Here is a 26,344-nt window from a genome sequence, read left to right as displayed (position 1 = left end):
ATCATACACATTACGTCCGCCATATGATCTGCTGTGGTAACCCTTAATAAGGACCACAACTAGTAAAGGGCTATGTTGAGTGACAGTCATTGATACAGATTTAGACCTGGGCAAAGCATTTTCACTTGTTATTCTTGTGTAAGTTGATCTGTAACAGCAGTTCAAACTGAACCTAAGCCACAGTAGTGTTTCTAAAATTGTGCATTTTTAGAAGCTAAATAAATGTCACTGATTCTCAGACACATTTTGTTACTGACTTACCTGTGCTCCCAAGCACTATTTCATGCCATACCCAATATCCCTTGTGCTATTTAATTTAATATTTGTTGTCAGTCATGATTATTAGATTTAGTATTGTTCTCTATACGTTTGGTGGCAACTAGTAAGGTCTGAAGGTTTTTTCTTCTTCTCTCATTTACAGCATTGTCCTGATAATCTAGCAGCACAATGGAGTCTACTATGTGGAAAAACTTGCACTTCTAGATCCAGTCAACAGCTGAAGACTAAACTTTAGGTTTGCGTTAATGCAGTATTATGTTTCTGATGAGTCGCTAAGGTTCCAGATATTAATTTCTTGTTGATAGATATGCAGCACACGTCTTATATAGTTACGATACATATCTTTGAGTATATGTGTGAATGTATATCTATGTGAGTGTTTATGAGACCTGTGAGAGGTTTGTAAAATAGTTAAATGCTAGTTAAATACTGCTTGTACATTAACCTCAGAGGTGATTTGCAGAGCAGTTTATGGAAGGAAAACATATCAGACATTAGAACTGAGTTTTAAGTTTCAGGGTTCAGCATTATGGTATATAACGTGAGAAGAGCATCACATCATGTGAATTATATCCTAGTTTCAACCCTGTCTACATGGTGCCACATAGTTATTAGCCATGTATTGGCTAACTACCTCGGGTCACGGGGAGCCTGTGCCGGTGGCTTAGTGGTTAGCACGTTCGCCTAACACCTCCAGGGTCGGGGTTCGATTCCCGCCTCCGTCTTGTGTGTGTGGAGTTTGCATGTTCTCCCTGTGCCTCGGGGGTTTCCTCCGTGTACTCCGGTTTCCTCCCCCAGTCCAAAGACATGCATGGTAGGTTGATTGGCATCTCTGGAAAATTGTCTGTAGTGTGTGATTGCGTGAGTGAATGAGAGTGTGTGTGTGCCCTGCGATGGGTTGGCACTCCGTCCAGGGTGTATCCTGTGTATCCTGCCTTGATGCCCGATGACGCCTGAGATAGGCACAGGCTCCCCGTGGCACGAGGTAGTTCGGATAAGCGGTAGAAAATTTATGAATAATATAATATAATAATATACTAGTATGTACTAGTATGTACAGGCAGTTCGGTCGGTGGTATTTACGTATATTACATCAAACAAATAATTTAATCAAAACAAAGTGCATAACTAAAACAAATCGAGAGAACAGAGTCAAAGGTTATGTTTGTTATAATGTAAAATCTCAACAAAGGTTAAATTGTTTTATGCAACCAATAAGTTTTCACACCTACCAGTTCTTTTTGCTCATTTGTTCAGCACATAGCATGTTTGTTGAACTTTGCAAATTTAAGGACATCAAAGTATGTAAAAAGAGCAAACGAGAGCAAAACAAGAGCGCTGATCTTATCGCACAACGTGGGGCTTTGAACTTTATCACCACTGTCCCACAGTGAAGCTGTTATTTCTTCAGTGGTGTTCTATACTCTTCTATACCTAGAAAAATCTTTTTTTTACATTCTGCTTCAATGAATAAGGGAAATTTGTAGGTTAACAGTATGTAACAATATAACAATATTATTAAATCGTATCTGGCGTCATTTTGAAGTGTTTTTGGATAAAATTATGTAGATTGTTTCACATCAGACACTAATAAGAAGAATGTCATAAAGACATTGGTCTTCTGTTCTTCTTCTTCTTCTTTTTCTTCTTCTTCTGAAAGAAAAATTCTTTTGAAAATGTCAGTCGGTAAAAGATTAACAGTAACCAGAATAAATACACCACCTTCTTAAATACACTCTCTGAGCAATAAAACTTACATTATAGGAGGAAAAATGTAGGTTGAAATGCCGGTGTAGGAACTAATAGATGTACAATTCTGCAGTTTAGCTGGATTTCATTTGCTGAAGTTTAACAGTGTTATATGATGTAGTTAGAGTTCTATTGTACACTGTAGACCATGATAGATCCATTAAGTTTCGTGAACTTCTTTTTAACTCCAGTTGCTATTCACGTTTTGGATATTGAACTGAAGTTTATAAGTTCTCAAAAGGGAAACTTGATGTCTAGACCACTTGTGATTTAAAACAAAGCTTATCCCCAATGCAGCAGGAGAGCTTTCATTTCTTAGTGTAACCATCTGGAAATCTTTTACGGTGTGCATTTTGGCAGATGTAGTTTTTCAACCTTATGAGACTTACATTTATCTCATTTATACTGAGCAGTTATGTGCCTTAAGGATTTGATCTCACAACCTTCTGATCAGTAGTCCAATGCCATCAGCACTGAGCTAAAACTCCGTCTTTTTGCCGCGTTTACCGTACTGTATATATTACATCATGGTCCTGGAAACATTGTCTCTCATCCCACATCATAAAAGTTTCTGGAAGGTATGAGAACAAAAATGGACTGGAATAAGTTAATCAGGATATGAACAGGACACTTTGGAAATGCTGGTAGAAAGGCAGATGGTGGACACTAGCAAACACATTCTCTATGCCATACTGGCCAAACAGTCCTGGAGCTGATTGTCCAGTAGACTACGGCAGTTTCACTGTAACAGAAAGGTACAGGAAGTCACACTCTTACTTCAACACAAGCATAATACTACACTGCATTTTTACTAGGGTCACAGCACATTCTAACCTCTGCATTGCCGCTTTAATTCTGACTTAATTATAAGAGGAAGCAGAAGAAGCCTTTATTATTACCACAAACTACATTATGGTGTAATTCTTTTCTTTGAATATCTCAGCTTTGGAAGATGGGAACCGAGGGCAGGGACAGCTGTGATATAGTGCCGCTGAAGCAGGGAGGGTTAAGGGCCTTGCTCAAGGGCCCAATAGTGGCAGATTGGCAATTCTAGAATAACTTGTGTTATTATACAAAATATAATATACATTTTAAATGTCAATGGGTGCCAATAATTCTGGTAATCATAAGTAATCATACTAGAAACATTTAAACCATGTTGCAAAATTTGACTGCATTTTACCTGATTTACAACAGAGCCTTATATATTAGCATCAAAGAAACTGCTAAGATATAGAATCAAGGGTTTCATCCTGCCACAAAACTGTGATTGCTGCTTAAATTATTGCCTTTGCTCAACCACTAGATTCTATCAGTGCTCAACAGATTTATTGCAGTTATAGAGCTGTTATCTAACAAACTGTACACTGCTTAATCACATACATTAGATCTATTGTTTCTGTAGATTTACATTGGGGAGATTGACTCCAATCGAGGCATTTTGCTATACTGTACAAGAAGCAACAATGATCATTTTCCCCAAATGATTAAACTTCAAAATAGTTTTCTTTTCCTAACCATTGTGACAGATCAAGTACACCACTTCCTGGCAATGGTACTCCATGCGTTAGTGGTCTATTGTACGATATAATGCATCCTGACACACTAAATAAATGGTCCAGAAATGGTTGTGAACATATCAAAGGCTTCAAGCTGTTCACTTTGCCTTGAAATTCCCCAGATTTCAGTATCATGGTCACCTGTGGGATGTGCCGGACAAACAAGTTCCATCTGTGGAGGCCACAGTTCATAACTTACAGGACTTAAAGGATCTGCTGGTAAAGTGGTGCCAAATACTACAGCACTTTCAGAGGTATTTTGGAGTCGATGCCTCATGGGTTTGAGCTGATGGCACAAGGGGGACCTAAACAGGTAGTTTTAATCTTATGGCTGATACGTAAATATATACACAACCATAGTTGGATTGATAGATGATTACATTTCTGCCATTTTGGCAGACACCCTTATTCAGATCGATCTGCATTTGTCTATTTTATGGGCCTTGCTCACGATCTCAGCAGTGGCAGCTTAGTGGCCCTGGGATTTAAACTTACAATCTTTTTTTTTTTACAATACATACAGTACATGCTGATCTCCTGGGATTTTTTTGCACATAGAAAATATTTATCATTCAAAAGACACAACAGACAAAAGACAATTTCTGGTTTAAATGCACCTCCGGGCAAAGAATCTGCAGGATGCCACCAATGTACCTCTCATAAGCTCTTGCTTTGATGAACAGTCTAATTCTACTTTCTATTTAAGAAATCCTCACTGCAATATTCTGATGTCACATAATGACCTATAAACTACATTCAGCATGCAGAGGAGTTTTAAATCAAATATTTAGGAACTTCATGTCTTAATAAGGGGGGGCACGGTGGCTTAGTGGTTAGCACGTTCGCCTCACACCTCCAGGGTTGGGGGTTCGATTCCCACCTACGCCTTGTGTGTGTGGAGTTTGCATGTTCTCCCCGTGCCTCGGGGGTTTCCTCCGGATACTCCGGTTTCCTCCCCCGGTCCAAAGACATGCATGGTAGGTTGATTGGCATCTCTGGAAAAATTGTCCGTAGTATGTAGTATGTGATTGCGTGAGTGAATGAGAGTGTGTGTGCCCTGCGATGGGTTGGCACTCCGTCCAGGGTGTATCCTGCCTTGATGCCCGATGACGCCTGAGATAGGCACAGGCTCCCCGTGACCCGAGGTAGTTTGGATAAGTGGTAGAAGATGAATGAATGAATGAATGAATGTCTTAATAAGTCATAATAAATCCATAAATGATGCCTTGACAGGTAACAGCAAACACGCTTAAAGTATTTGTTGCCTAGTTTCAATAGAGTAGAGAATCCTGACCCTGCTTCATAACAAGATGCAGAAGAGAGAAAAAGGGTTTAAGCAGACACGTTCAGTTCAGTTCCTTTTACCTTCCACATGAGAAATCTGAGACCCTGAGACCATGTAATACACAATTTAGAACAGACCAACAAATACAAAATACAGTAAAAATACAAAAGTAGGATTTAGAGTTTTAGAGCTACATTGTGTGTATATGTATTGCACATAGAAAAGAAAGAATATTTATATTTGTGATTTTCCTCTCGTAAGTAAACCACTAAATAGATACCTTTTAGACATATGGATAGATTAGACAGATTAAATGATGGATGAAAGATGAGTAGATAGATAGAAAGATAGAAACTTCTGTAAGGACACTACTGTACTGTAGCTATGACAAAGCTTTTTTTTATTTTTTATTTATTACTATTTTTAATGCAATTAGCATTAGCATATCTATTAAAACCCCCATCCATTAACCCTCTTCCCAAATTTTGCAAGCAAAATTACGCCAATGCTTGGAAATGCTCGTAAATATAATTCTTCCTCATAGCAGTTACCAAGCGCCTGTCTTTTGTTTCTAAGCAAACGTAACATAAAGGATTTGTTTACTGAGCCAGACAGATGAGGTCTTACAAGTTTCTCAAAGAATTTCATGAGTGACGAGAACACAGCACGACTAAACATCCTTTACATAAGTGGGCGATGACTCATGATCTTTATCTCATTTACATTTTCAGGATCTGTTACTGTAACTGAAATGCATTCTACATTTTGTTTTCTGGCTGCATAGCTGGCTGTGTTTACTAGATACTGATAAGGAAAAAGAAAGGAAATCTTTTGCAGAAAATCTTTTGCAGAAGCTCTAAAAAATGATGCATGTGTATGAATATTGCAGCCGAAGAAGGCATTTTCAATCCGTACATATAATACGTACCGCATTAAAAACAGAGAGAGAATACATAACAGAAAGGCTAATTATATAAATGAAATGTCTTTTTTGGAGATAAGAGAAGGCGTCATTACTGTACGGAGAATGGTCTAACGATCCAAACAAGATTTGGTCAAGATCTGCAGTCTAAAGATCTATTTCTATGGTCTTTTTATGCCTAAAAAAGTGCACTGGAAACTCAGTAGAAACCACTATTGTTCGCAATGAACATCACAATACGGAAAAAATACATCAATTTTGTGGCAGTTCTGTGGGCAGAAGTGCTTTGTTCACAAGAGAAATTAGAGGTATGCAGGTCAAGCAGGACAGGACGGCTACTGTCAATCAAACAAACATTTTTTTTTAATCTTAAGGAGAAAAGCAGCTCTGACATCATAATACATTAAACCTCAAGGCTAACATAGTCGCCAGAGTGTAGTATATAGTAGGTTTCTCTAATAAAGTGAGTATGTACAGTAATATTCCTGACTAATATCTGATAAGACAGAAATACTACTTATAGGTCCAAAAACCAGCACACAGAAACTCTCGCAATTTAACTTCCATTTAGAGGGATGTACTGTTACTAGTAGCTCGACAGTGAAAGACCTGGGTGTTGTATTAGACAGCAACTTGTCGTTTGAAAATCACATCGCCCATATTACAAAAACAGCCTTCTTCCACCTTAGAAATATTGCCAAGCTGAGAAACATCTTACTACTCCTTTACACACATTTCTCAACTTGCCTCAAATTGCCTCCTTTTGTAAAAGCTTGTGTTATGATGTTGTACATTCTGTCAGCTAGACAGACTGTACAACATTGTAACGCTAATTGTTTTAACGTGTACACACTTAATGAAAGTAGCACAAATACTGAGCTTCATGAGGCCAATCATGTGGAAGAAGTTCAGCGCATATAATCGTGCAGATACGAACCGGCGGCTTTAGGGTAACGTTCAGGGTAACTATCTGAATGAGGAAAGGGTATAACATCTGAATAACGTTTAGGGTAACCATCTGAATGAGGAAAGGGTATAACATCTGAATAACGTTTAGGTTACTATCTGAATGAGGAAAGGGTATAACATCTGAATAACGTTTAGGTTACTATCTGAATGAGGAAAGGGTATAACATCTGAATAACGTTTAGGGTAACCATCTGAATGAGGAAAGGGTATAACATCTGAATAACGTTTAGGTTACTATCTGAATGAGGAAAGGGTATAACATCTGAATAACGTTTAGGTTACTATCTGAATGAGGAAACGATGTGATCTTAGCAGCAATGGTGGCAGTTTGGTGGTCCTGGGATTTGAGCTCCAACAGCTTAACCATTGAGCTACCACATGCTCCATTGGTGTAGTATAAGAGGAAAAAACTAAACACTTTGCAGTGGGAACTTCCATTCAACTCACAGCACTTAGTAACTAGTAGATTATTTTACTTATACGGCACAGTCTGTATTTTTGTTTCTGTTTGTTTATTCGTTCATGTTGTATTAAGTGTCAAAGCATTATCATACTTGCTAAAAGCATTACACGTATCTGCATGTACCATATTGTTAATACGTAACGTATAACGTATTAAAACGTTAAGCCTTTACTCTCGTAAATACTGACAATTAATTTGTATATGTTTTGTCGTACATTTATTATAAAAAAGATCGTTTTGTATAAATTTATCGTTCTGTGATGTCAGAGCTTGCTTTCCTCCTTCATCGCTATTAATGCTAAGTATCTAAAAGCCGCTCCTACGATATACGTGCGGTTAGTTTAACTGTGCTTTCAGCAACTTCGGCTGGATTAACCACAGTAGGATCAGTATATTGTCTTCTGACGTTAAAGATGCAGACGTCACAGCTTCCTTCTCGAGTGTCGGACATTTATGTGGAAGTTGTCGATCACGAGTTAATGATCAAAGTAAAAGCGCATGCGATCAACCATAATGCTGCGTTACTGCTGATGTCCATGATGTTCTTATGCAGAGATCATGAGAAATTTAAGTCGTTATCACGACAAAACAGGAAAAAAATCACCCAAAGAGACAGTACCACACCTAACCACATCAAAACACCATAAAGCCACATAGCCACGTCAGGTCATCACACACACCCTCACCCCAAAACAAAATAAACAAAAGAACTGTTTGAGACGGTTGTACAAAACTCAGTTTTTTTTATTAAATTCTATCTTAAGATTTCTTTTATTATATAAAAATTCTACAGTGACAGGATTGGCATGTAACCAGAAAAGAGAGCACACCATTTAGTCCTTCTCATAATACATAATACAGAGCACAAGAAAAGTACAAAACAGACTGAACAACAATGGGTACACCGTGACACAAGACATGTGCGAGTGTGTTTGTGTTGTAGTGTGTGTGAGTGCACGTAGGGATGAGAATTGCTTGTTTGATCAAATAAATAAATGAGAATTCTTCAGACGGGAATTTGTCCTCTGTTTAAAGTGAGGAAATCATGTTGTGCATTTACTTACAGCTTGTTTTTTTATCCACAACCATTCGCTCACTTTGTGTCTCACAACTCACCATTCACGCACACACACACACAGCTTAAAATCTGCAACACAGTGGACATTCACATAGGGGTTGCACACTTGCGCGTGCGCACACACACACATCCTGTTTGGGTTCACAGACATGGCCACCACATATATCTGAGATTTCTCTCTGTTGCATGCTCTCACTCACATTACCTACTGTTGTGAACTCTACTGATCCGCTCCTTTCACAGTCATCCACACAAAAGCGTGCACTATTAAAGTTGTGTTGGAGTCGTGGCTGGTGCGTGTTGAAACAAATGCACACGTCAGAGACCTGTGACTCAACTTCTCGTTGTCCAGACATGTTCACTAATTTAGACTGAACGCTGTAGTGTGGAGTGAGGTGAGGTGTGTGTGAATGTGTTTCCGTTCTGCTGCGTTTTCTTTTCCTGGCATGGAGAACTCTACAAAATCTACCAGTTTATATTTTTAAAAACATCCAAACTAGAGACCTGACAAAACACAATACACACCGTACACCATGCCCAAAGTTATTTAGCACCAAAGAGTTGGATTACTATGATGTGTGTGTGTGTCTTTGACATCCATAAGCGTAAACGTAGGTACACATACCACCCGTGTGCATCAATGATGCATATCACATTTGTGTAAATAGTTAATCATTTCAGGGGTTCATGCATGCTGTTTTCACCATTATTTTCTCTGTGGGTGTGTGTTTCAGTCACTATCACTCGTGTCGCTGCTAGGATCACCCTGCACTTTGTTACGGTGCTGCATGGCACGATGATACGCCACCTGGACCGACTTCCTGATGTTGGACTTCCTGCCTTCCAGCATCTTCTCCTTATCCAGCTCTTGATCCACACCCAACGGTACAAGCTTGGAGCGTGGCAACCATTGCCTGAACGTACACACGCGCGCACACACACACACAAAAACAGACACAATCAGTTAAACACACATGCCCTCAACACTTGTACAGTTTTTGACAGTCTAGGCACATTTTCAAACCACACTGCTCCATTTCATTATATACTTTTTCAGCACTTTGTCATGCTTGTTTCCTTTGCCCTATTTACTGCTCTTTGTTCTATAACACAGGATGTGCACTAGGCGAAAAATTTCTTAGAAAAGATGAAATGACGACAACAGTTAAGAGACTTCGGAATTAATGAAAAGCATGGAATCATTTCTCGTCCTGTTATTATATTCGATATGTGAAAAAAAAAACAAAACAAGATCTATAGACGATGAAAATATAGTAACTGACCGCTTGGGTCTGATTCGGATTACAGTTAACTGAGTTAAAGTGGGATGATGGTATAATACATTTAAAAAAGGGGGGGGGAGAGAGAGAGAGAGAGAGAGAGAGAGAGAGAGAGAGAGAGAGAGTGAGAGAGAGAGAGTGAGAGTGAGAGAGAGAGAGAGAGAGCACGTATTAACAGGGCCAGGTACATAGCGAAGAAAGTGAATTCTCTGAATTTCTTTTTTTTTTCTCTGAATTTCTTTTTTTCGCTGAAAGTCTGAAAGAGTTCCGTTTGCAATCCTAGTCATAAATGGTCCAACGGATCAAGCTGCAATGTTTGATCAGCGTTTCCCTTCAGTCTTGTAGCCAGCTGAAGTGTAAGCTGGTGAGTTTGACATTTTCATATACCAAATAATACCAGGACTGAAATTTTCTTATCCTTCAGGAGAAATTAAAAAGTCTTACACCATATTTGTTTTCTTAGTCACTATTACAGTTGAGTTGAATTCATACTGAAATGATGCATAAAACAAATGCACAAACCATTTTTTGGTACATTTGTCATCACTATACATCCTATCACCACAACAGCTGATTCCTGAATCCGATTGGTCAAATTAATTCTCTCTAACAGATGCTCTGGCACTTAAGTTATGTTGGCTGTAATTCAAAGCCTAGCTTTATATTAAAGTGCTTGCTCTAATTCATAACCGGATCTATAACAAACTAAGGGACAGTGTGAAGTATAATACATTTTTATATAAATATTAATAGAAATAAATAAGCGTGACATTTAACAAAAAAAGAAAAAAAGAAAAAAGCAGTATAATCGATGTAGTGGTGAAGCTTTTTTGCAAGATGTTTATTTAACGTCTGCAACGGCAACTTTTTGACAGTCAGAGGTAACGCTGGGTGCAAGGAAATCGTCATGGCTGAAGACTTGGGTTACTGAGAAACCACAAAGCACAACAAGCATTTTTGCCAGTGTGATGTTAAGAGAGTGAAAGCGTGTGAAAGAGAAGAAGAGCACATGAATAATTGTCTACTGTTGTCTATGTGGAGCACCACAACACCCAATCATAGTTCTGATCTGACTCTCTGAAGAAATAAAATTGAAAAGAAAAGAAATAATAAATAAATAAATAATAAAAAGATTAAGATGTCCTCAGGATTATTTCAAAATATAAAAATCTACAAACTGCTCCATTCAGGGGTGTGTAATCTTATCCAGAAAAGGTTGGTTAGGATGCAGAAGCCACACCTGACAATCTACTGTAATCATATATCAGTGCGGATCGTACTTAGGTTACCGTACAGAAACGAAACCTTGCCCATTGTGCACCCGGCTGTTTGAGGCTGAGAATGGCACACCCATGGATGAAGTTATAAGTTGATAAGCAGTTGAAAGAGATGTATGTAAAACAGTCGGCTACAACAAAGAATATGGTTACAGGGCTCACTGGCTGAAACAGGAAAAGACATCAACAGTATCATCAGCTCCTGAAAGAGCTGGCTTGTATGGGAGATCGGCTGGAAAGAAGCCATTTCTGAACTTAAAACTTAAAGGCACTCCTTGGCTAAGGCTTGACAAGATCTGAAAGATTTTTAGCCTTTATATTTGGCCCAGACCAAATATGCACCAACACCCAGGGAACACCATTCCAAGCATGAATCATGGTGGTGGTAGTGCCTCGTCCAGCAATTTTATAACGTTATCTGTACAGTACTAGTGGTTTATCTGGAAAAGCAGAGTGAGAATTTTATTGTCCAATGCATCTGCCTGTTTTGCATCTTGGCCAAAGACAAAGCCCAGACTTTAAATGAAATTCTTTGGCATGAAAACTGGTGTCCGCCATTTGAGAAAGCCGGAGTGCCAAAAATGCCAGAATCGCAATGCTGAATGTTCAAAACTCAGAGAAACATACGAGACAACTCAAATCAGTATAAACTCGTAAGGGTGAATAATTTTCCATGAAGCAGTCTTTAGGCTTTTTTGTTCCTTGAAAACGAGCCAATTTTAATATATTTAAAATATGAACCCTTCTGGACGTTTTTGTCTATTCGGTGGCATAATTTCTCAGTTTTTTTGGCTGTATCTGTCTCTGTGTTTTAGCTCGAGAAGAATTTTGTTGGGGAAAAACCTTTATGTACTTTGGAAAGAGTATTTCGAATTTTTGACCAAGTCAATAATTTTCTGTATTCAAATTTTACCCCATACGTGCGCTTCGAAACCAAGAATGTCTATTCATTTAGTTACATTCATTTTATCTAAAAATATATCAGCTTAAGTTTTTTTTTTTTTTCCAAATTGTTTTTGCATAAATCTGTTAATCAACCTCGGTTCTAATCAAAAAATCTTTTTTTTACTTTTTAATTACCAACTTAATTAGTGATGTCACACAAAATTACTTATTTTTAATTAATTACTGATTAATTAGTAAATAAAAAGTACTTTTTTTTGTTTGTTAAACATTTAGTGGTTTTGATAAGAACCGAGGTTGATTAACAGATTTATGCAAAAATAAATAAATAAATAAATAAATAAATAAATAAATAATCTGATATATTTTTATATAAGTTTAATTTAGTGGATATTTTTGGCCACGAACATCACGAAAGGTTTAAAGTGTCCACGAGGGTCAAGTATATTACATTCTAAGTGGGGGACTCTCTCTGGAGAGACTATACTGTAGTTCTGTTTTTGGTGTTTGTTTATGTTATATTTGTAGCTCTACATTTAATCTGCATTTGGAAGACGCCCTTACTTCCAGAGCCACTTACATTTTTTTTTTTATCTCATTTCATACAACTGAGCAATTGAGGTTTAATTGAGGCCCCTTGCTCTGGGGCCCAGCAGTGCCAGATTGGTGGACCTTGGATTCGAACTCACAACCTTCTGATTGGTAAGCCAACACCGTAAACACTAGGCTACAACATCCCACTCTAGCAATGTGAAAGGGCACAATCACAGAGATGATAATGACTTGACTCACCAAGTCCTCTTGTTGTCAAAGAACAGCACAAGGAATAGATGCTCCCGTGCTTCCTGGGTCATCTGTTCCCCCAGCTTGAGCACCTCCAGAGGGGGAACAGGGATCGGCACACCCCTATGGAACATACCCTCCCGTGGCATTTTGGGATCAATAATCTGAGAGATAGAGAAGATTGACACGTTACGTTTTCTGCTGCGTCTTAAATACAGTAATTCAACTAAACTAATCAGTCTTGTGGTTGGACTTAGGATGGAATTATGTTTAACACGTCTCAACAGGCATCGGTGTACGTATTTCCTGCCACAGCTCTGATTCTGACTGTTATACAAGTGTCATTGTGACTCAGAGCAGCTTAAAAACTTTAGTCTAAAGTAAAATATTTTTCCACAGTCTGTTTGTTTAAATAGGGCTAATTTATTGTAAATGACTATAACCCATGAGCTGCTGTTACAGCGACACACAGTGGACTCAATTTTAAAATTGCATGTCTGAATACAACAAAAGATCAGCTTCGCACGCCACTTCTTTATTTCTATTCAGTCCTCTCTGAAAAGACAAGCCTGATTTTTTTTTGTTTGTTTTTTTTTTGCTGTATGCTGCAGACTTCCAGTTCCTACTCTTCCTGTTAACCAACTTAGAACATTTCACCTTTGGTGGCAGAGCACCAGACTATTGAATAAGCAAAAGTATATGAACAAACAAGTCGTAAAGGAATAACACTTGATATTTAGTTACATATCCCTTGATTGCAGTAAGTGCATGAAGCTAAACCCACTCTCATGACCAAACAGTTCTTGTCTTGTGATGCTTTTTCAGGCTTGTTTTTGGTGTGGAGGGTTTTTCCCTACAGGCTGCTCTTCAGAAGCTGAAAAGTTGATCAACTCTGGTCACTTAAGGTTTGGTGATTCAGTTTTCCCCCTGTTGAGTTGGTAGTGTGTTTTTGGTCATGGTCTTTCTGCATGATGAACTTCTTTTCAATTCGATTGGGCTCATTTCTTTGTAAACTAGAAAACAGAATGTTCCTGTGGACTTCTGAACTTAATCTGCTGCTACCATCGTGAGTTATTTCAAAACCCCACCATGCTAGATACATGAAAAAAGGAAAAAGAGTTTGCCTTGCCATTTCAATGGGATTATATCTTAAAGCAAAATGTAATACTTTACAGAAATAAATATATTAATTTATCCCTAATGAGCAAGCCAGAGGTGATGCTGGCACGGAGACGATGAGACGACACAAGGAAGACTCAAATGGTAACCTGTACTTATCTAGGGAACACCAGACAGTGCAGTTATGAATCATTACACTTCTATAATCGTGTTCTATTAAGTAAAAAAAAAAGTGCAGTTGTGTAAATCTACGAGCTTATGAGTATGAGCATCAGAATCAAAATTGATCAATGACTAGAGTTTTATAAACTTCTTTGTACTGAGGTTAAGGTTTGGATTAGATTTAGATTCATTTAGAACAGCATTAATAATTTACTAATGCATTACTAATAATGTCAGAGCAAGGTCCTCACAAGGATAGTAAGACAAACGTGTGTATGTTAAGCGTATGTAAGAGTCAGCGAGTCAGTCTGTGTGCTTGTGTGTGAGATTTACCAGAGCAGGATAAGAGGGGTATCCTCGACACTTGGCCCATACGAGATCGAGGGCATCTAGTGTGGTGTAGTCCGTTGAGCCCATCCAGCATCCTGACCTACTCCGGCCTCGCACCACTGAAGAGGCAAACACATATTAATGAGCGAAAGTTCTGTGTCGATCAGTGTGTGCAGGTGTGTAGCTATACTCACAGTGTGAAACTCCTCTGGCTCCTCCCACTGAATAAGAGTCATTCTCTGTTCCAGATGTTTCCTCGCTGCTGTCGTCTGGAAACGTTGAGCGTGAGAATGAAGTCTTCCCACGGCCCTGCTTTGAAGGAGTGGTACTGATATGGGAAGAAAGTCAGAAGGCGCAGAATCAGCCATAGCCAGCGACTAAACTGGTTATTAGCTTGAATATATAAATACATTCTCACAATACTTTTTTGTTTTCAGAACTAACCGTTACTAGCTATGACTAGTCAGTTTTCTCATGTAAAACTGATTTCATAGCAATACCTTAAACAGGATTATAACCAGTACACCAGATCAACTGTGGAATCATGATACTACTAGGTTAGAGATTATATACACGCTAGCTGTGGTGTGTGTACCTTGTTCTGTCAGAGGCGGCGCTGCTGCTGCTGCTGGTTGTTGACTCGGAGTCAGAGCTGGAGCGGGGATAACGTGGCTCGTTCCTGTAGACCAGGAAACTCTCAGTCACAGGCTTACTGCCACCATCGAACCCATTGCTAGGCAGACCTGAGAGACCGTTAAAGAGAAACTTGTCAAACCAAATGTAACACCCCCCCCAACAAAGTCAAATTTACGAGGACACTGGCATTTGTAGACAGGATATTGACAGTGCTTTTTCCACTGGAAGCCGACATAATATCAAATAAGTAAACGATAATGTGGTATAGTTGACATAGCGATCAGGGACCGATGTCGTCCAAATGAATCTGGCTCAATTTAAATACATTATCTTACCTTTTCATTTTGTAAAATACAGTTCCATCGTTTTTGTTTAGAAGACTAGGTTTTCAAAAATACACACAAGTCCACTATTGTCCTTAGAGACTAGTTAGACAGACTAACTCCTACTAAATGATTTATTTCAGTCATATCAGACATTCATATTGTTAGCCATGATAAATATTATATAGCACTAAGAGAGATTAGCCAGTATTGTGAAGCAGAGCCCATCAAATCACTTCATATCACATTGGAGATAGTCATGTATCAAGACTATAATATTTATGTATGTGCTTACCGAGGCCTACGTGATCGTTGTCACTCTCGCTCTCAGAGCTGGAACTAGAGCAAGGGCTTCGTGGTCTCTTGCGCTGACGTGTTGTGGTCATCACAGGGAGCTGTGGGGGTCCTATAGGACTGGAGCTCATTGCCCCGGAGTTGTGTATCGTGTCGCGTCTTTTAGGGGGGCGGCCGGGACGTTTCGGGGGTCCAGTGGCCTTTGGGTTCTTTTTGGAGAAGAGGATTGAGGTTCGGCGACCCACTTCAGATGCTAGTGTAGAGGCAGTAGCAGTGATGTCTAAACACAGAATGTCAAAAATGGGGAGAGAGAAAGAGGTTTTATGATTTTTACATACACATCCCCAATTGTTTGTTCACAGACTATTAACTAGTGCATGTCAAAAGAAAGTTGAGTCGAGAAAGTTGTCAGTGAAACACCTACAAGACTGAATACTGCTACACTACCTGCACCTATTTGGCCCCACCTTTTCCACTAATCTCCTGGCTGCTGCTTTCCCCTCCCTCGTCATGACATGCGACTCCTGAAGCATGGTGTACAAGGTTAGAGCCACGCTCTCCGGATGCTCCTGATTCTCGGTTGCCCCCACTGGACCCACCATCCCGCTGATGCGCTAGCTTGCGTTTAATGACGGTCATCTCCTTCCTCAGAGCCTTGGCTCGACGTGAGCGACCGATGCTGTGCTTCCCTGAACTGACGTCATCAAATTGTTTCTGCAAGACCCGTAACTGCTCCTCTAGTGGCAAACGCCGCAGGTCTGCGATACAGTCGGGCAACTTCATCAGTCAGTATATAAAATAAAAACAATTTCCACAAACCAAAATAAGACCAACTTACCGTCTTCATTAACAGAAGGGGACATCTCTCTTTCCCTGTCCTGCTCTCTCTCTCTTTCCTTCTCTCGCTGTCTTTCTCGTTCTCTCTCCCTCTCTCTCTCCCTCTCACGTGGAGATTCAGGGCTGGGCTCTCGGGGCAGATGCAAGCCTGTGTCAAAGTCGTAGCCGATTCGCTCGGCCTGTCTCCGAGCCTGTCGCAGGATCCCGCTGCCTGCCTCCCGCAGCCTCAATGCTGCCCGGTAGAACACAGTGTCCTTGGCATTGTATTTGAGGCAGTTGTTGACGATGAGCAGAAAGTCACCCTCAAATGTATCAAAGCCAAGATAGCGATGAGACTCCAGACTTGTCCACATGGTCTGGAAATCCATGGGCCTCTCGATGTGATCCAGGTAGTCTGGGACCTGTGATACACACACATCCCTATGTATTTATGCATACATGTGAATTCATGACAGACACACAACTTTAGGCTTTTAGTAGCTTTTCAATTATTATTGCTAAATCCAAAATGCTCGAATATTTTTAAATGGCCTTAAATACAGTCAGCATTAAATCCTTGGGTGTAGCAGGATGCAGGGAAACTATATACATTCATTCATTCATTCATCTTCTACCGCTTATCCGAACTACCTCGGGTCACGGGGAGCCTGTGCCTATCTCAGGCGTCATTGGGCATCAAGGCAGGATACACCCTGGACGGAGTGCCAGCTCATCGCAGGGCACACACACACTCTCATTCACTCACACAATCACACACTAGGGACAATTTTCCAGAGATGCCAATCAACCTACCATGCATGTCTTTGGACCGGGGGAGGAAACCGGAGTACCCGGAGGAAACCCCCGAGGCACGGGGAGAACATGCAAACTCCACACACAAGGTGGAGGCGGGAATCGAACCCCGACCCTGGAGGTGTGAGGCGAACGTACTAACCACTAAGCCACCGTGCCCCCAACTATATACATACACACACATATATATATGTCAGGCATGGTTAGTGGAAATTTTGAAGCACCAATATTTGATTACTGAATTCACTTTCCTGGAATTAGAATGATGTATTTCCAAAGAAAGCCAGTAAAAATGGATATACTCTCTCTACTGGCAGCATCTCTAGCCTTAAGGTGAATAATAAAATCCTTTATGTCTATTCCTAAAGAAGAACCCATGAAAAGTGAAGCTGACTAGTAATGTTTGTGGATGCGTGTACCTCATTCAGTGGCACAGGCTCGGTGAAGAAATTGCTTGTGTCTCGTTCCTGCAGCTGTTCCAGCGTGCTCCTCAACAACGACAGGAACGGCGTCAGCTGCATCTCCAAGGCTAACTGCTGAACCTTCAGCTACAAAAGTATAAAACAGTGGGGTGTTTTATTTATTTATTATTATTCCAGAATCATAAAAACCAACAGCAGGATTTTAAAAACTCTGTCTCACCGCCTCCCTCTTGAGTTTCTCTCTCTTGCGGATGAGCTCCACGAGAAGTCTGGCTCTCTCCAGGTCGTGCCTGAGTCTCTGCCATGCTTTTAGCTGTTCTTTCAGCGCTGTATGCTTCTCCTCACCATCCTTTTTTTTTTTTTTTTTTTTTTACACAGGTTTCAAAACAAAGCACAAGTAAGTACACATTCAGGTAACATGTGCTTCTTTTAAAGTAAAGGAGAAAGCTTATCATGGACTTATATTTGCTTATAGTTTACATTTACTGCATTTACCATGAATACGTATTCAGTACTAACAAACAAAACAAAACAAATAAAAAACACTGCATATCCATGTTAGAATAGATCAGGCTCCAACAATACCATTATTTAAAGCCATTCAAAAGAGGAGTGTGGGTCAAAGTCGAGTAAGTCAGCCTCAGCCGATAGGACATCCAGGGAAAGTTCATTCCGTTACCTGACTGCCAGGATAAAGAAAACATGCTTGATGCATGACTTCCTTTGTCCTGAGGGATGGTTCAGTGAATTAATCTAAAGGTTTAAAGGAAACGTGGAACAGAGACTTCTCAATGTGATAATTGCCTTTGAATAGATAGGGGTGTGGTTTTTGGTTTTGTAGACATGCATACACGTGTACATGTCCACAAGATTCGGGCAGCGACAGGAACCAGTAGAAATAATTGCCAGGAGTGAATGACTCCAACCTCAAGATAACATGAGATTGAACATGTAGCTTGGAAACACAGGAACTCATGCTCTTGTGCTTGTGTGTGTGTGTGTGTGTGTGCATGTACAGACCGTGGTTATAGAAGGAACAGGCTCCACGTTGCGTTGGGACTGCAGGTGTGTCTGAAGGCGACGTAACAGAGGGACACCGTTGCGACTCTGTCTCTTTAGGGTCCAATAAGCATGAAGCCGCTGCATGAACTGACTCTTCCTGGGTACTGTTAGATTGGATGTGATCTTGCTCAGCCTACAGGGACGGAATGAGAGACAGAGTTGGGGACGATTAGAGAGAAAGAACAATGCAGGTGCACTACATGATCTCTAAAACAGCAGTAGGACTATTAGTTATGCAGTAATGCCGTGAAGACCAAAACGTCCTAGTAGCTAGAGGAAACTGGTTAATAATTTTTAACATTAAGCATTAAGCCCACCTGTGTGGTGGTATGCATGGCACGGACACCACAGGCGCAGCCGCTCTCTTCTCTGCTAGGATCTTCCGTGCCCTCTTTAGCTTCCGCCTCGATTTGGCCTTTGCCCTTTTGGCCCGCTCCTCTCCGACTCCACCGCCGTCTTCCTCTTCCTCATCCTCTGCCTCGCTGAGAGAGGAGCCGCTCCCGGTGCCTCCTCCCAGAGGACGGGCCGTGCCGGGTGGCGTGTGGACGTCACAGTAAGCTGTCTTGCGCACGCTGAACGAGGTGCCGTTGGCGCCGGTCTCGCGCACGGGCTCCATCTTCATGTAGAGCCCGGCTTGCTGTGCACACGTCACGTGGAAAGCCGTATAACAGTTGGCTTTGTGACACTGGATACATGCCCCGGCCCCACGCTGCTTACATATGTAGCATGTCAGCTTCCAGCGCGCCGCCGGGATGTGCTCGATGCTGTCGATCGGCTCCAAGAAGACTGTGTTGGCAAAGCATACCTGTGGCAGGCGAGTAAAAAATGATGGGAAATAGAAAATGACAGATGGGAAATAGAAAAAAAACAAAAGATACTGGCTCAAATTTGCTACAACAGAAATGTCACTACAACAGGAGATTGTGCCTGTTCATCCTACTGTAACTGCAAAACAAATTGCACACTATTCACAGCATATTCATGCAAGACAGGGAGTGTGTCTATAATACATTCAGTTCATCATGAATCTTAGCTGCCAGCTTCCTCACACACCTACAATTTGTGCACTGCTACATGTTTTTTTTTTAGACAGCATTACAAAGTAGGGGTGGGTGATACAGCAAAGAAATAGGTCAGTGCTTTAATATTTGAAGGCATTTGCATGATCAGAAGAGCATCACTGCTCCACTAAGCACCAACGAGAGCCCAAACCATACACTCACCTCGGGTATCCACAATGCACACACAACATGAGCCCAGCGAGCGTCGTCGGTCTGCTTGAAGGCTCCGCCTTTGTTAGGGCACAGAGCGCAGTCGACTGCACGGGAGGGTGACTGCAGGCAGCGACGGCAGAGCCACTGACCCTCTGGGATGTAAGGCACGCCGTAGCACTCCTGGTGCACGGCTAGGTTACACATGTCACAGAACAGTATGACGTTGCTGTTCTGACATTCGCCGTCGTTGCAAATGCAGCACACGGCGTCCTCGTCGATCAACGCGTTCGGCTCGCCCTGATTTAAAGAAGGTGACGGGAGAGAGAGAAGAAAGAGAGCGTGAGAGACTGACATTCACTTGCACCACACAAGGAACAGAACTGATGCCATGCGCATTGTTTTTCTTCTTATAATACATCGATTTGACAACAGGAACACCTTTCTTTTTTATTAAAGATTAAGAGCGTTTAAATTTTAACGGTTTTATTTACAGCTCAGTGTTGTGGAATGTTAGTTCCTGGATCTCTTGAAGATAATAAGACAAATAAATGGCACATCCAGCCATCTGTCCTGACCTAAAAACCTAAATCTTCAAATGGTGGCTTATGATGTGTTCACCCCTGCCCTATGGAGGTTGTTGGTGAGGTCACTGACTGTTTTGGTTTTTTTCTCTCCATTTTTCTTTGCTTAACCTGTTTGATGTCTTGTTGTTAGTACACCAGGGGTCTGTTTATTTTTCAGGACAAAAACGGAGATATTTTCCCATATGCATGTCTCCCATAGACAGCTCCCTGGTCTTTAGGTCGGTTTATTCTTTTTTACAAAATGGTCTTTGCAGGTGAAACCCAGAGCTCAAACCAAGAGCAAACAGTCAGAGTTTGAACTGTTTAAACAATCAAGAACCGAGCTTGCTGTTCCCTCACTCTTGGACTGGACTGCATCTTAACCCTTATGTTCTGTTCAGGTCTAAAGGTCCAATCAGGTAAAAATGTTGTTTCCAAAATTTAGGCCTAACCTCACTTTCATAGCTCACATCAAATATGCTGCCGACTTCTTTGAATATGCCAGAACAAAATAAATAAATAAATAACTAAATAAAGGCTGTCAAACCTTATTGTGGCTCTCGAAATAGGATTCCTTTTCTAACCGATCCATCAGGTATTCAAACACCTCCTGAGGGATCTGCGTCACTCCGTCACTACGCCGTTTGTCATTCATAATGTCCAGCCAGATGTAGTCTTCCTCATCGATGTCATACTCCACCTCCTCGTCCAGCTCCTCCACAGATTTATCTATGTACCTGCGAGAAGGAGAAAAGCCACCACGACTCGAGTCGATTAATTAAATAAAAAGAAGAGGAACTCAAAGATGTTTTTATTGCGATATCAAATCATTCATTCATTCATTTTCTACTGCTTATCCGAACTACCTCGGGTCACGGGGCGCCTGTGCCTATCTCAGGCGTCATCGGGGCATCAAGGCAGGATACACCCTGGACGGAGTGCCAACCCATCGCAGGGCACACACACACTCTCATTCACTCACGCAATCACACACTACGGACAATTTTCCAGAGATGCCAATCAACCTACCATGCATGTCTTTGGACCGGGGGAGGAAACCGGAGTACCCGGAGGAAACCCCCGAGGCACGGGGAGAACATACAAACTCCACACACACAAGGCGGAGGTGGGAATCAAACCCCAACCCTGGAGGTGTGAGGCAAACATGCTCGATATCAAATCATACAAATATTAATTAATATGATCAGTCTATGGACGAAACAACTGATTCATCAGGAATTGTAACAAAATGAATAGTTGCGCTTTGCTACAAGCACCTAACTTTCCTGGCAGTCACCAGACATTTTACGATTTTATTATTGCCACGGTCAGGTGTTTGTTATATCAAAGTATATATAGGTGTTTAAATCAGAACTTAAAAGAAAGTATAAATCATCGAATAATCCATCCAAACACTTCTCCCACAAAAGGTCATGGGAACTTGGACCCTATCCCAAGGGACTCTGGGTTACAAGGCAGCAAACAAACCTATCACAGGTCACAATCTCTCTCTCTCTCACACACACACTACAAACAATGTAGAGCCTACAATGGATGTCTTTAGACCGGGGAGGAAGAATCACGTGGAGCACATGGAGAACATTTATATGATATGGAGGTGCAATTTCAACCATAATTGAAACGCTGAATTTCTGCTACATCAGTCATATATCACAGTGGATCCTAAGCCTGTACCAGGAACACTGTGTGTAAGGCAAAAACCAAATTTAGAGGTCTACAGATACACAGGCCTACTGCTTGTGTCATAATGTTCATTACCTCTGCTTCACTAATTGCTTTCTTGTATCTGGTCAATTTCGATCCATTGAATCAGAAGCCCACTTTGTTTTAAATGATTACGTGTCTCTCTGAAACAGCACTAGTTTTGTATTAGTTGTGACAGTGACACAAATTTACCTGTAATAAGATGTTGGTCTTGGTGGTGCGTCTGGTCTGTCTTGATCCAGCTCTCGAAACACAGCCTCAGGTAGCTTGACCGCTGGCCCTGGTGGATTTCCATGATGATGCATAGCATCCTTCTTCTTTTCTTTGCTCTTGTGTTTGCCCGCTTTGGGTGTTGCCCCTGCTCCTTTACCCCCATTGGCTGCAGCGGGGGTGTCAGGTCTGTCCTTTCCATTGGTCCCACTTTCACTGACCCCGTTCTCACCGTTGCATGTCGTGGACCTGCCTACTCCATCATCAGCTTCACTGTCCTCCTCAGACACCACATCGAGGTCCTCAAAAATGCTTAGGCGGTGCACTTTGCCATGGATCTCCAGCTCCACCAAGCGCTGAGCCTGAGCGTAGGTCATTGTGTCTCTCCCAGGAGAATGTGAGTGGTCCGAGTTATCTGCTGGGCTACCTGGCATACCACCGTGCCCAGACATAGGGTGGACGTTCCCAAGTTCAGAGCCATCTCCGGAGGTGGGTAGTGAGGAACGAGCTGGGCGACCCTTACGTTTCTTCTGCGGTGTTCCTTGAGCAGAAGGTGGGTTGTCGTGGTCGTAGTGGTACAGGTGGTACTCGATACCACTGTAACTCTTATAGACCTTACGACACGTCTCGATCGGGCATTCATATGGTGGCTTGGTGGCACGCAAGTTGTGGCAGAATGTTTTCACATCAAAGTCCAGCCCCATGCTGTCAGCGTGCGTTATTTCAGCTTACATCTAAAAGATGAAGAAGAGTGTTTTCTTGCAGTGTGATTTGGATTATCATGAAATCTTCATCAATAACAAACAGGATTCCTGTCTTCAGATGAAAGAAAAGAAAAAGAAAATGTGGGAAACAATGCAAAAAACCCCAAAACAACAAGTTAATAAGGAGCACTAAATATATACCAATAATATATACCAATAACTAACCATTTTACGGTTATCTGTTCATAAGCATGGCATATGTGGGCCTTACTGAATCTTTTGCCACAAATTCAGAGGCATGTGATTGTCTTTGTATTGTGTAGCATTATTCCTTTCACCTGAACTAAGTGGCCCAAAGCTGTTTCTGCATGACAATACAGCCGTGCACAAATTGTGGTGTCTAAGCATTTAAGTGGCTTGCACTGAACCCTGACATCTTCCACTCAACACATTTTAAATAACGGAGGGAGGGGCGAGTTTTAGGCCTATTTGTTCTACACCAGTGCCTGACCTGACTAACCCTAATTAATCTAGTGACTGAATGAGTGAAATACAAATCCACACTCCAACATCTAGAGTAAAGCATTCCCAGTAGAGTGGATACAGGCAAACTTCATATTAACGCCATGCCACTTGAACAGGATGTCCAACCAGCACATTTAGGTCACGATCAGGTGTCTGCATACTTCTGGCTATACAGTGTATAAAAAAAACCCTATTCAATTGAATAGGGAGGAGAGGGAAGTGACATTTTAAAGGAAAAAATAAAAAGTATAAAAGATTCATTTCATTTAATGCATAAAGTGTTCATAAAGTGTTGGTACACTTTGCGTAAACTACTTCAAAATTCCATTTGTCCTCTTTGCTTCATTTCCATTTACATTCAGCAGACACCTTTGTCCAGAGTGACAACCGAGGGTTAAGGGCCTTGTTCAATGGTCCTGTAGTGGCAGCTTGGTGGACCTGGGATTCGAACTCATGACCTTCTTGGTCAGTAATCCAACACCACATCTCTCCTTCAAACATAAATACTGTCTAATAAGTCATTATAAACACAATAAAAACATGTTTACGATTTTTATCTCGTTTTTTTTTTCAAAATGTAAACACAGGACAAACAAACAGCTCGTGGAGTTTGTTATAGGGTTAAAACCCTGGACTCTGTCAGGATTCATTCATCAATCCAGTGAAGTTGTGTAGCTGTTTGTCGAGTCTCGCGCGCATGTAAACAAACCGAATCATTCGGTTTAAAAGTTTGGCGCTTAAACACAACGGTATTTATAAACCTAGTATTTAATGTAATACGGTGTAAATAAACGGGTCTTAAAGCAGCAGCAGCAGCAGCTTGTAACACGGTTTGTTTGTTTTTTCCCCTTCAGGCTTCTGGATGAATTAAAAACGTATGAAACGCTTTATTATCCTCCTCTAACCAGAACACTGCAACTTGATCACGCTTTCTGCTGCACAGACCTGCTTTAACTGTTATAGAGTCAAGCTAACAGGCTAACGGCGAAACGTACCGTTTACGCTCATGCATCGCGCGCGGTCAGAGGTTTAACTGCACGCGCAGAACGGTTTTTGCGTTAAACACGCGCTCTTTAACTTTTAACAGTTCTCCCAACAGATGCAGGTAAATGAACGGAACAACACTCACTACTCCAGTCGCTTGTCGCGAGCGCAGCGTGAGCTCCGGTCGCTTGACACCGTGCACAGCGCGAGCTCCCGGTCGCTTGTCGCGAGCGCAGCGCGAGCTCCGAGGATAAACAAAACAAAAAAAAAATTACACACAGGTCGCTTTCCGTGTGTATCTGTGAACCTGACCGAAGCTGCTTGAAATAACCGTTGTATTAAAAAACGAAAAGGCGTAAAAAGCAACGCTGGTGATTTAACTGTAAAGGGAATAATCCAGGAACTGACTATGGCGAACAAAAGGGCTACACTGGTGCCATGGGCCAGTGTCGACACATTCGCCATTACAGAACCACGGCCTCTGGCGAATTAGCCTAGAAAACAACAGTCTCTGTCCTTATATAAAATTCGTGTTTTATTATAGAAAGATAACATCCATAAAATACTAACGAAAAGCGATTCGCACACAGGAATGACACGTTTCCGTTTACTTCCTTTTTGTTTTCGTCTCCGCTTGATTTACTTAGATTTCTTTTCAAAGGCATTTCTCCCCAGGAATTTTTACGGAGGTCGTTTTTCATGTATTTTGAAACAACAGGGGCATGAATTACGAAAGGAAGAAATAAAGAAAGGGGGAAAAAACGTTTAGGCGCCATTGCGTTACGAAAAATTATTTGCGAATCTGCGAACACGGATCAGTAGGATGAACGGATCCACCACGCCGTGATATATTTAACAGAAGGAAATTTCTAGTCGAGCCGCCAGGGGGCGTGTGGTGTCTATAATACAGTCTAATATGAGGCACAAAGGAATAAAATCAAATTGATGCAACTTAAAGATTTAAAGCATTGTGGTGGAAGTTGATAAACGAAGCTACATACTTATTTTATCGTATTTTTCTTTGAATGGCTTTGAATTAAGATTGCAAAACATCACTATTGTTGAAACAGGCATTAAATTACACTGTAGATTTTACTAAATTATTTTCATACGCATAAAACAGTACACAAATTAAGTAATTTATGAAAAAATAATGCAATGCTGCATTACATGATGTACACTGTTATATGCCTTAAAGCTCTGTGTAACACCGATATTAATTGTGCTTCGTTATTTATAGATTAACGAAGCACAATTAATATCTGTGTAACACCGATATTAATTGTGCTTCATTAATCTATAAATAATCTATAAATATCTATTCTGTTTATAGTTTGAAATACGTACAGCGTAAATATGTCATTTGCTCCAGTCTGCACATTTTAATTTGTAAATACTGCAAAACTATCTACATGCTCCAGCACTGTAACTTTTAAACACATAGCTTGGATACTCATCAAATTGTCAGCTTCTGAATTAATTGGTGTCTTTCATGAAAAGAAGTAAAAATTAATATATTGATAAAACAAATAAATCGTGTGTAATATTTGTGCACACAAAAAGCTCAGCCGTACACAGGACACTAGTTTGTTGTTTCCTGCAGAATGCTGGAGATAATATATCACCTGCGATAATATTTGGCGACGTTTTCCTAGACAGAAAAAGGTTCTTCGAGTTGGTGCCAAGCACTTGTAGGTGGATTTGCCTTCATCCAAAATCACTTTTTTTTTTATACTCTTCAGGTTTCTTTAGCATGTTTTTCTTTCAGAACTTTCAGAACCATATCTATAATAATTCAGATGCCTGAATGGAGTCCATATGCTGTTAGATCATTAAACTATCCATCTACAGCCACAAAAACATGTTGCCCTTAAAATGTCTCTGTAATTTTAAAG

At 40.8% G+C, this 26,344-nt stretch overlaps 1 protein-coding gene across 3 annotated transcripts; it reads right to left on the bottom strand.

Annotated features, from left to right (window-relative positions):
- Positions 1 to 7,949: 7,949 nt before the first annotated feature.
- On the bottom strand, positions 7,950 to 25,031 carry brpf1 (bromodomain and PHD finger containing, 1). 3 transcript variants are annotated; one of them, XM_060880862.1, is made up of 16 exons: positions 24,595 to 25,027; positions 22,219 to 23,052; positions 20,849 to 21,038; positions 19,748 to 20,035; positions 18,842 to 19,329; positions 18,483 to 18,657; positions 17,683 to 17,811; positions 17,460 to 17,588; positions 16,250 to 16,649; positions 15,879 to 16,169; positions 15,413 to 15,691; positions 14,754 to 14,901; positions 14,353 to 14,486; positions 14,162 to 14,277; positions 12,557 to 12,711; positions 7,950 to 9,218 (listed from the first exon to the last, which is right to left on the bottom strand). In XM_060880862.1, exons 2-16 carry the CDS (start codon positions 22,938 to 22,940, stop codon positions 9,035 to 9,037), a joined length of 3,828 nt encoding a protein of 1,275 aa, XP_060736845.1. In that variant the 5' UTR covers positions 22,941 to 23,052; positions 24,595 to 25,027; the 3' UTR covers positions 7,950 to 9,034. The 3 variants fall into 3 exon arrangements, with proteins under 3 accessions (XP_060736845.1, XP_060736844.1, XP_060736846.1); XM_060880861.1 differs by having other exon boundaries at positions 22,219 to 22,970; positions 24,595 to 25,026; XM_060880863.1 differs by lacking the exon at positions 15,879 to 16,169 and having other exon boundaries at positions 22,219 to 22,970; positions 24,595 to 25,031.
- Between the last annotated feature and the right edge of the window lie 1,313 nt (positions 25,032 to 26,344).

This window comes from Tachysurus vachellii, chromosome 11, assembly GCF_030014155.1.
Source record: "Tachysurus vachellii isolate PV-2020 chromosome 11, HZAU_Pvac_v1, whole genome shotgun sequence".
Taxonomy (NCBI): Eukaryota; Metazoa; Chordata; class Actinopteri; order Siluriformes; family Bagridae; genus Tachysurus; species Tachysurus vachellii.
The sequence above is the reverse complement of the archived record's forward strand: the minus strand, read 5'-3'. Positions and strand labels throughout refer to the sequence as shown.

Excerpts from the sequence above, each read along its gene's own strand:
- brpf1 (XM_060880862.1), bottom strand. The coding sequence starts at position 22,940 with ATGGGGCTGGACTTTGATGTGAAAACATTCTGCCACAACTTGCGTGCC. Across the intron at positions 21,039-22,218 it reads AGACCAACATCTTATTACAG|GTACATAGATAAATCTGTGG; the intron begins GTAAATTTGTGT and ends TCCTTCTCGCAG. Across the intron at positions 18,658-18,841 it reads CCATGCATACCACCACACAG|GCTGAGCAAGATCACATCCA; the intron begins GTGGGCTTAATG and ends CCGTCCCTGTAG.